Genomic DNA, 9987 nt, shown 5'->3' with positions numbered 1-9987 from the left:
GATGCGCCCCGGGCGTTCCCGCTTGCTCCCTTAACATTTAAGTTTTTTTTTTGTTCTTCACGCTATACTTGTCGGTGACAGCATTTAGGGTTAGGTAAATGAAATGAACTGGACATTAAAATCAGACAAAAATAAAAAAACAATAAGGCAGTTTCTCGTCGCAAAATTAAAAAAAAGTTGCGTCTGATGTTCAATGTCAAAGTTCAAGACAGCGATAAGAGAAAAGCTTCCCAGATACCGCTTTCGGCTCAGAACAAAAACAAAAAAAACACACAAAACACTGACCACAAGATTCAAACCCAAAAGAATTGAATCGGGAGGAAAAAAAAGACATCAACAAGGCAAATGACCTCGTATAATCGTACACAGGTAAGGTCGGTGTATGTTCCAGGGAGGGTGAGAGGGAAACAAATAAAATGATGATCAAAAAAGGAAAGTAAATGTGCTATATACATTGAAATGGCTTTACCAATACAGGAATATCCATAAAGAATCAAATGAACACAGCATAATGTCCTAAACTCACGAAAGTATCCCCGTTCCATTGTACAAAACTGCAAGTGTCTGTAAATTATGCAAAGAAAAAAGAAAAAAAAAAAAAGAAAAAAAGAAAAAAAATCCCTAAAAAGTGTAATTCATGACCAACACCATGCTACTTTACCGGTCTTTTCTGGGGAAAAGAACGTTTGATGGACCTGTTGCAGGTCTTCCCCCTTTTCATCACATATGAGATATTCGGTTATTCCAGGGAGCGAGGTTTGTCACCAATGTTGTGCAGGTGGTTCTCATTGCGCATCAGTCACATCCACAACACCAGTTTGCTTCAAGAACTGCCCCCGTCAGTATTGGAAGAAGAAGAAGGGATATGCAAGTCTTTACAGGTCTTTACAGTCTTTACCTATAATCTGAATTTCCCATCGGGGATTACTGAAGTACTATCAGATATATGTAAAAGGAGAGATGAAGAGCTCAAATAAGCATTATGTGAGACCAGTTTTGCATTGCGTAACCCCTTAAACAAATTACAATCTGAAAGAAAAAAAAGGCATATTGCACAAAAAAAAAGAGAACAGAATTAAATCTACAAAAAAACAAAAAAAAAGACACAAATGAATACACATTATTCACAGCTGGCCCTTGTGCACAGCAGTCCGGGTCCCGTGCCCTATAAATCATGAGTTCTCCACTCATTGTTCAGGTAAAAAAACTAGAAAAAACAACAACAACATGGATTGTGGCTTCAGAACAGGTCAGTAGTAGTAATGGTGTATCTCTGTCCAGTTGGTGATCAGGTACTTTCTCTGAGGCTCGCTGGCTGGGAAGCCCATGCACCCTTTGTAGCGGTCTGCCTTGCAGATCCTCACGCCCTGGTACTTTGGCATGATGCGATAGTAGACGGCCCGCTTGAAGAACCCAAGCTGGCGGGGTGTGGGGACACAAAACGGGAGAAGGAAGCAGAGAGAAAGAGAGGGACGGTTAGACAGACGAGAGAAAGAGAGGGGCTGTGAAGGAAACGTCTGGAGAGTCAACGCAAGGAGAGGGCTAGAAGCGGCAGAAACGTTACTGATTCAGAACGCTAGGAGGAGGCAAGGGGGCGTGGGTTAGGGAAGGAGAAGATTGGAATCGGCATTGGGAGGCAGGAGAAGTTCTGGAAGGAACAGGATTAATCAAAAAAAGAGAAAAGTCATTAGAGGGGAAACTTTAGTTTGACGAACAAAGCGGGGCTGCCCCCCCGCAGAAATATGTCCCCCTTCAAAGAACCGCCACCATCCAAAGTAACTGTTGGGGCGAAGCAAAGGGAGAGGAGCTCTATTACCCAGGGACCCCTAGTGGTGCTCGCCGGCACCAGCACCCCCCACTCCCCCTCCCACCACCCCCACCATCATGGAGGCTTTGGGTGGGGGTGGGGGCGGGGGTGGGGGTGGGGGGCGGTGCTCTCAGTAGTCTTCGGTCAGCTTCTCAGTCTCCGAGGGCTGGATCTTCATCTCGGCTTTCTGGTCCTTGGCCTCATACATCTGCCTCTGGTTGGCTCTCTTGAAGAAGCCACACTGGGGGGGGAGGGGGGAGGGGGAAGTGGGGGGGGGGGTAGGGTGGGGGTGAGTGAAGACGTTAGAGGCCTGGTATGATGGCGGCTGCTGCTGCTGCATAAGGGAGCTCTATACGCTTCAGTCTTTGGGGAAAGACCATGCCACCTGCTTATCCTTTAAATCAAGACCACGAGAGACGTCCTTCCTAGAGCTCCCGAGGAACACCACACTGAGTCCTCCATCACCCCCAAACGGCCTGCTTACAACCTTCTGGCTCGGCCAATCACATAATGGCAAACTGTTGAGGCTGAAGGCAGGGTTCGTGCTCGTGAATATGAGAGAGAGCTAGGTGCTAACTTGAGGGGGTTGGGAGGGAGTTGAGGAATTCGTATTCAGCCGTTGATCAAAGCTAATGTATCTGTTCAGACACCATGACTCAATCATGGAATAAACCATTAGGGGCTGTCCTGGAAGACTTCGGCTTCCCCCCCGGCCGCCTCACCACCCCCCGTCGTTAGTTACTTTCCAATACGTGGTTCGTTCCGCTTATAACAAAGATACCGACAATGGTTACGTATAAGTTACTGTCATCTGTTACGTTGTTTGTTGTCGTTGCTTTTGTTGTCATGGAAACATCTTTCCGATAGTTGTATTTGATAGTTGTTGCTAACGTCGGACGCAGTGCACGGAACTTCCGAAGTGTCCCGAAAATAATGCACATGTTATCGTTACACTTTACAATATGGGTACATTGATTAACCATTGATTAACATTAGTTAATGCAGTAATATACATTATTATATAGCTTTAGAATAAGGGTTAGGGTTGGGGTTAACACTATTAAACAATGCATAAATGAATACCTTAGTTAAAATGAACAACATGAGTAAATTGAACCAGTCCAGTTATCTAGTTAAAATTTGAAATGATTACTAGACCATTAGTTAACCTTTACATAAATGTTAGCAAATGCATATTGCTGCATTAACTAATTAATGTTTCATTAATGTAATCAAAGCAAAGTAATCAAAACGTTATTCATGGATTCATTATTAATCCATTATCAAGTAGTCAACCATGCGGTGGTGTAAATATGCCCCATATTCATACCTTCCACAGCAGAAGGCTGATGATCCCCAGGAGGACGACTCCGGCCCCAGCAGCCACCAGGAAGATCCAGAGCGGGATTTCATAGGGGGTCTCCTCCCCGACCACAGGGTCTATGTCCACCGAGAACTGAACGGGACGACAAGAGACTGGTTATGGTCACCATGTCCTGTAACGGACCGTCCACCGCAGGATGCGCTTTGTGTTTACTGTGCCGGTTGCGATCGCACACACTCACGTGGGTGGTCTTGCTCTCCATCTTGATGGCGGGCTTGTCTGTGATCAGTTTGAGGGTGGCCTTTCCCTTTACCTTGACCCTAAGCGCCTTGGAGTAGTCCTGAGGACACACACACACACACACACACACACACACAATAAGTCAAGTTTTTGTCTACCTTTCGTTAAACACTGCTCTGCTTTGTGTATTTAAAAACGAGTGTGTTGACAATCAAAAACAAAGAAACAGTCATTTTTGTGGTTTGACCCCTGACCTCTAGCAGGGTGCTGTTCCAGACGCGGGACCGGACGGTGACCTTGGCCCGGCTCTGCATGTCGCGGAGGGGACAGGTGAAAGTGACGCACCGCGCTTTCCCCGTGGCGCAGTCCTGCACACACACACGAAGACGGCATGAGGAAGGAATGCTGAGAACGCATCATCGTTACAGGAAATGGTGATGATCATAAGATGATCGAAATAGGGAAAATACTCATATATACAGTCGATTATATTACACTTTCACTACCACTGTAGCAGAATTTTTTAGTGGAAGCGTAGATAAATGTTCAGGATGAGCAGATAAAGGTTAAGGATACTAGAATGTCGACTGTGGACATTCGGAATCGAAACCAGACCCTTTAAGCCTTTAGGACTCAAGAAAACCCCAACCACTGGACTATCCTGCTGTCTACTTTGTGTAGTATTTGAAATGATGATCTATACTGAAAATGAAAATGACACATGTGCGGTCGTATTACATTTTTATCGCATATATTTCTTGATATTCTTTGACCTTATTTGCGACAAGCTATAAGCTCTCCTTTTATGTATTCGTCTCTTGCCATGCGCGTCAAAAGAAATGTCACTGTTCGGCGTCACCCTGTGTTACACCGTGCCTACTATAAATAAAGCCCTTTGACTTTGATTACAATCATCATTACACCGTTCCACTGACACTCCACTCTGGCACGGTTGCCGGGCAACCGAACGCTAACGTGCGCCGCCGCCGCCGCGCCGGCCTCACCAGGGTCACGGTGTCTTTGCGCGGCGAGAACAGGGTGGCGACCGCCTGCGGCTCCGCGGGGGGGGTCTTGGGGTCGCCGATCACCACCGCCTGCCTCTTTCTCCGTCTGCTGCCAGTTTCCTCCGTCAGCTGGGGAGGGAAGGACGGAGAGAGTAGTGGAGATGGTGGAGGACAGAGGGCAGAAGACGTTACATCACCGTGGCTCTGGGTAATAACTGGCTTTGATAAAGACATGGCCCCCAAAATAGCCCTGCTCGTCCTCCTCAATTGTCTTTAAGTACGGCCGCAAACGTAGCGTTTCTAATTCAGGCAGTGTGAGTAAGGTTTGTGTCTGGCCGCACAGTAAAGGATTGTTTCTAAATATTACTTCTGCACGAGCGTGGGCGGTTGGCAGAGGAAAAGTTTTCACACTCTTGATCTTTAAAAGCAGGCAGTTTGGGGTTCATAACCACCGCAGAAGGCGAGCAGAGCCAAGGGGAGGGAGATGGGACGACACACTTTGACTGGTGACCCACATCACCAGAGAAGTAGTGACTCTGTGTGAACTGACGACCTGTCTGTGTGTGTCATTTTTTGGTGTGTGTGACAGTTCAACGCCCACCCTATCCTGCAGAGTGGGCGTGGGTCAGAGACGCTGGTGCTGTCATAAACATTATACGTTTTCAGCTGTTATTTTTGGCGATTTATGTTCACTATTTATATCTACTTCACAAAGCTATTAAAAGGAAGAACTTTTACGAGAACTCTTGAACAATTTCATCATTCGAGGGCGATTCAATTTCACCCTCGAATGATTCAGATATAACAATATATGTAATTATATGTACAATAAAAGAGGTTTAAATAGCATGAGCTTTATTTATCTCAAACGGGAAAATGTGTGCATACCAAATGTTATTTAGGTTCAGACAAGCATTAGTAGTAGGAACAGTACTGCTAGAATTTAAAGAATAAAATGGTTGAAGTAAATTAACTTTAAGAGTTTAAGCAACTTTCGGTTTAAGGAAATGAGAGTATGTTTTCACTGTGTGTGTGTGTGTGTGTGTGTGTGTGTGTGTGTGTGTGTGCGCGCGTGCGCGCGCTGTTACACATATATTGAGGTTAAGCACGTACGCCAACTTTCTTTTAGCAAGATAATTACTAATGTATGTTTTCATTGTGTCTGTTTGTGTTTCTGTTTGTGTACAGTGAGGTTAAGTATGTTTGTGAATGTTCCTTTTAAGGTCATTGCTAACGTATGTTTCCACTGTGTGTGCGTGTGTGTGTGTTTGTGTGTGTGTGTGTGTGTGTGCGTGCGTGTGTGTTTTCATTTACATTGAGTTTGAGGGGGTTGACGACATCTCCGGGGGGGAAGCAGTGTGTCTCTGACGTCCCATCCATGACGATCTCGGTGAGGTACAGCAGCCACTTTCCGTTCTCCACCTCAAACGGCCATTCGACCTCAATGGCCAACGTCCCCATGGTGCCCATGCTGGTTCCCTGTACCTCCACCTAGTGGCCATGAGAGATGAACACATGTCATCGATACAGCAATTGCATGTGATTAAATGTGCTGTTTAAGATTTAACATTTAAGAGCTATTATTAAAGAGTAATTTCTTAGCAATGGCCTAGCCATGCATTAGATATTAGTGAGGGAAATGCGCGGTGAGAATATCTGTTTTGAGTTGACTTAGCCTGCCTCTGTACAAGACCATTTTCCATTTTAGACTACTCCTGGCTAATTTCGGACCAACCATCTCTTCCCTGGTAGGTTCAGGAAATCCACCTTGCCGGTCAATCACAGCTGCATGAAATGCAACACTTCTCAATGGTGGATTAACGTGGGTTGGGAGGGGACATATTTTGGGTTGTTTAGCTTCAGGATCTAGCTCCCTCCAAGTTTATTTCTAGTTTTGCTCTCTCTCCTAACAACTCTAAAAACAGGACTGGAGAGCTCATAGGCTATAGAGAGTAACACCAACTTAATAAAAAAAAGAGTATAAAGGTGATCATCACATAGCCTCAGCAACACAGTTAGCACTTTGAGGATTTTTCCAAGATGTTTTCTACAACTAATGCTATATTTTAAGACGTAGACAAAGGATCTAACTTTGAACTGGAGTGGGGAAGGTGAGGGAATCATTCAGAGACATGGGCCATTTTTAGCAGCTCACCCAGCAATAACATCCAACTCTTACTACAACACACCGTAGTGGTAGTTAAGGGCATGCCATCCTGTGGCTTGGAACCTCCCTCTGACCCCGAATAACCTCCAGGTATTCCTGCGGTACTACGGGACGCATCGACGCACCGCCGACGTCCTACCATGTAATATTTAGACCTCCCACGGTAAGACACACGTGGATAAATATAGGGTGCGGTTCATGGTTTAGCAACCAGAGAGGCACGTGTACGCCCACAAACACACACACTTAAACACACACACACTTAAACACACACACACACACTGCCACTGACACTGACACACACACACACACACACACACACGGCCTGTGTCCCCGGTATTCGGGGAGAGTGCACAGGGAGAGCTGGGGGGGGGGGGGGGGGGGGATGAGACGGTGACTCACGTCAAAGGTGTACTCCACCAGGCAGCCCACGTCACTGCTCTTCTTCATGGCCGACTCGCCCACCACCTCTCCGCTGGAGTAGGTCTGGATGTGCGGCTTCTCTCTGGAAACAAGCGGCATGCGTCACGTGGGTGGACAGGGAGCGAGGGGGGGGGGGTTGTGGTTTGAGATGTGAGCGGTGGAAAGGCATTCGGTTCAAGGGGGGCAGTCAGCACCAATCAGCGCAATCTACCACAGATCTAAAGCCTCTAGGTTTACGCGGACGTCGGAGTTCAACTTTTCTTTGAATACACCCAGTCTGGTGTATATATATAACGTGTCTCTGAAGAAGAGGGGGAATGACGTGTGGGAACGGATCCCGGGCTGCTACAGCCCACGACCGCCCTCACCACGTCGGAAACACGGCGCGCAGCGACTCAGGTTGGATTCCGACCTGTGGTCCTCATTTTCCGTCTCTTCCAACCCACTTCCCTGTCTGTCTGTCTGTCTGTGTGTCCATAAATAAACAAAATGGCTATTAAAATATGTAAGTTATAATAGAAAATGAAGGAATGTACAGCCGTAAGACATTCTACTGTCCACACCGCCCTGTGGGTAGAAGGTTTTGAGTCTTCAGGTGTATGGACCACAGAGAAATAGGATGGGAGCTACATGGTTGTGCAGGCCCAGGCAAGACCCTGACCCCAACCTTACAACCAAAGACCCATCCCTCAAACCTCACAACCACAGCCTAAACCTTCCTGTTTTTCTTTTAAATAATAGTCTTTTTTCTGAGCATGACACTGAACTCCAAACAGAAAGAACATGTCCACCATGGAAGAGGAAGCAGGTCTCACATGATAAAGGAGGTGAGGATGGAGATTTCCACCAGAAGCACCACAGTTATGGGATACAGGTCGCTCTGCTGGCTCACCCTGAGGAGAACAACACATACACACCCACTGGGTAAATAACATGGGACGTTGATTTATGATTGCAGGAAGGTCAAGGAGTCACTCCAAGTCCAAGTTACTTACGTATATGGCGGTGAGGCTGATTTGTAACAGATACAATCACCACTGTTTATTTGACCACAGAGGCACCCATTAGGCGTTGTGGAGGTTATTTAAATTAGTTAGGGTCACTTATACGGCCCTGAAGCTGAAGAATATGAATCAATCAATCGATTCATTGATTGATCCATCCAATCAATCAAATAATCTGTGAAATATAATTAAGTGTATGTTTGGTATACTTTGGTGAATGGTTTGAACTCAATATGAACTGTGCTATTGGTGCTATTGGTATTGATACATATCAATACAACAATACCATGTTTAATCTCAGATGGAGAAAGGTATAAGACATGTCTCCGGAACATCTAAACTTTGTGTCGGAAACGTACGTAGACAACTGCAGTATTGAGTCGATCTGGTGCGTGTACGAGTCGATGTCTCTGGTCTCGAAAATGATCCGCAGTTTCATCTGTTGGTCGAGAAGCAAGGACGTCGACCGTGAGTACAAACACGCAAATTCACGAGTTAAAAGTAACAAGTGGCGTTGCTTTGCATTGGGACATGAAAGAGTCTTTAAGGTCCTCACACGCTCCTTGCTCCTCAGTGGGTTCCCCAGCTCGCAGATCACAGAGTCCTGACCGTCCGAGTTACATTCCCCCTTGGGGCCCTCCTGGATCGGGACAGAGGAGAGTATGAAAAACATTACCGTGTGCCTTAAAGAAGGTAGAAGCTGGTTAACAACATACCTGTACACTAAAAATGATTATATTGTAGAGTATTAAAAAAAGTATTATATTGAAAGTAATACTATGAAGGAACTACAATGATTGTCTGTATCTGAACAGATTTATCCCCGAACAGCACTACAACTAATATTTGAAAATGTGGTTTGAAATTTCATCCTTGTAGGAAGTTTGTTACAAACCAAAATGAAGTTTAGTCCATAAAATAACTCTCTTCTCGTAACGCTGCTGATTCACAGTGCATCAATGGCTATATCCTAAGCCAATCGGGGTGCTTTTGACATTCCATAATCACTATCCACCCAAGTCGTAGGTACTGATCTTTGGTCCACCCTCTGATTTGAAGTGAGGCGCTGCCCCCTAGTGGCTGTACCGTGAACCTGACGCCAGAGTAGCTGAGCGTCTTGGGGATGGTGATGTTGAGCATGGCCTCGTGGGCGTCCTCCGCCAGCTTCCCTGGTGCCGGCAGGTTGGTCACCTCCACCAGGATCACCACCTTCTTCACGTTACTGTCGTACTGCAGCACCTGGTCCTGGCCCTCTCTGGACACACACACACACACACACAAGCAAACACAAACCGAACACACACAAACACACCGAACACACACACACATTGGTTAGTTAGTTGATATGTTTTTCATTCCTTCATTGTTTAAGTTTTTGTTTACTTTATGTTAAGGGAGAGAGAGATATGGTTACATGTTGTGTTCCACACACACACACACACACACACACACACACACACACACACACACACACACACACACACACACACACACACACACACACACCTGGGGTAGGGTTTGTCCGTGACTTCGTGAGCATACTCTGCAGTTAGCTGCAGGTTGCTGGTACAGTTATTGTCCGAGCCGCACTCCTTATGGAAGTGGAACTGCAGAGAAAGACACAAGAAGTGAAATGCGACATTAGATTGGTGTCCGCGTAACACCATGATAAGCCTCGCGCGCCATTTGGACCGCATTCGGATATCCAAGACTATCCAAGGACTATCCAAGAAGGACTATCCAAGAACTTTGCCAAACGTTGGCTGAGAAGTATCGTCACGGTCAAAGGTCATCGTGAAGGACGATTAGCAGTTGATCCACAGTCGTAGACCCTGACGAAATTCTGGCAGCGTGCGGAACGTTGGTTCGTTATGATCTCGGTGCTACGACTCCGGCAGACAGTGGCACGGAAAAGAAAGGAAGGGGCTGTAGCTCGCCTCCTTTCCTGGATGAAATGCATCGCTGCTCGTTGTTAGACTCATCAGAGTCACACAGAGGGACAAGGCTGAAGGTTTGTG

At 46.2% G+C, this 9987-nt stretch overlaps 1 protein-coding gene across 1 annotated transcript in view; it reads right to left on the bottom strand.

The window, feature by feature from the left end:
* Positions 1 to 1937: 1937 nt before the first annotated feature.
* The window catches only part of itga3b (integrin, alpha 3b), a gene marked incomplete at both ends in the record, with an annotated part of 28788 nt that continues 20738 nt past the window's right edge, over positions 1938 to 9987 (bottom strand). Inside the window, 12 exons of the mRNA XM_084485468.1 lie at positions 1938 to 2048; positions 3138 to 3263; positions 3373 to 3471; positions 3626 to 3739; positions 4376 to 4504; positions 5690 to 5866; positions 6945 to 7047; positions 7781 to 7858; positions 8329 to 8408; positions 8526 to 8609; positions 9056 to 9224; positions 9476 to 9576. Of these exons, the coding sequence (XP_084341594.1) occupies positions 1938 to 2048; positions 3138 to 3263; positions 3373 to 3471; positions 3626 to 3739; positions 4376 to 4504; positions 5690 to 5866; positions 6945 to 7047; positions 7781 to 7858; positions 8329 to 8408; positions 8526 to 8609; positions 9056 to 9224; positions 9476 to 9576 (1371 nt within the window). The remainder of the gene's footprint in view (positions 2049 to 3137; positions 3264 to 3372; positions 3472 to 3625; positions 3740 to 4375; positions 4505 to 5689; positions 5867 to 6944; positions 7048 to 7780; positions 7859 to 8328; positions 8409 to 8525; positions 8610 to 9055; positions 9225 to 9475; positions 9577 to 9987) is intronic.

The sequence above is a fragment of the Micromesistius poutassou genome (assembly GCF_964030765.1).
Source record: "Micromesistius poutassou genome assembly, chromosome: 21".
NCBI classification, from domain to species: Eukaryota; Metazoa; Chordata; class Actinopteri; order Gadiformes; family Gadidae; genus Micromesistius; species Micromesistius poutassou.
Note: the sequence above shows the minus strand (reverse complement) of the source record. Positions and strands in the feature narration are given on the sequence as shown.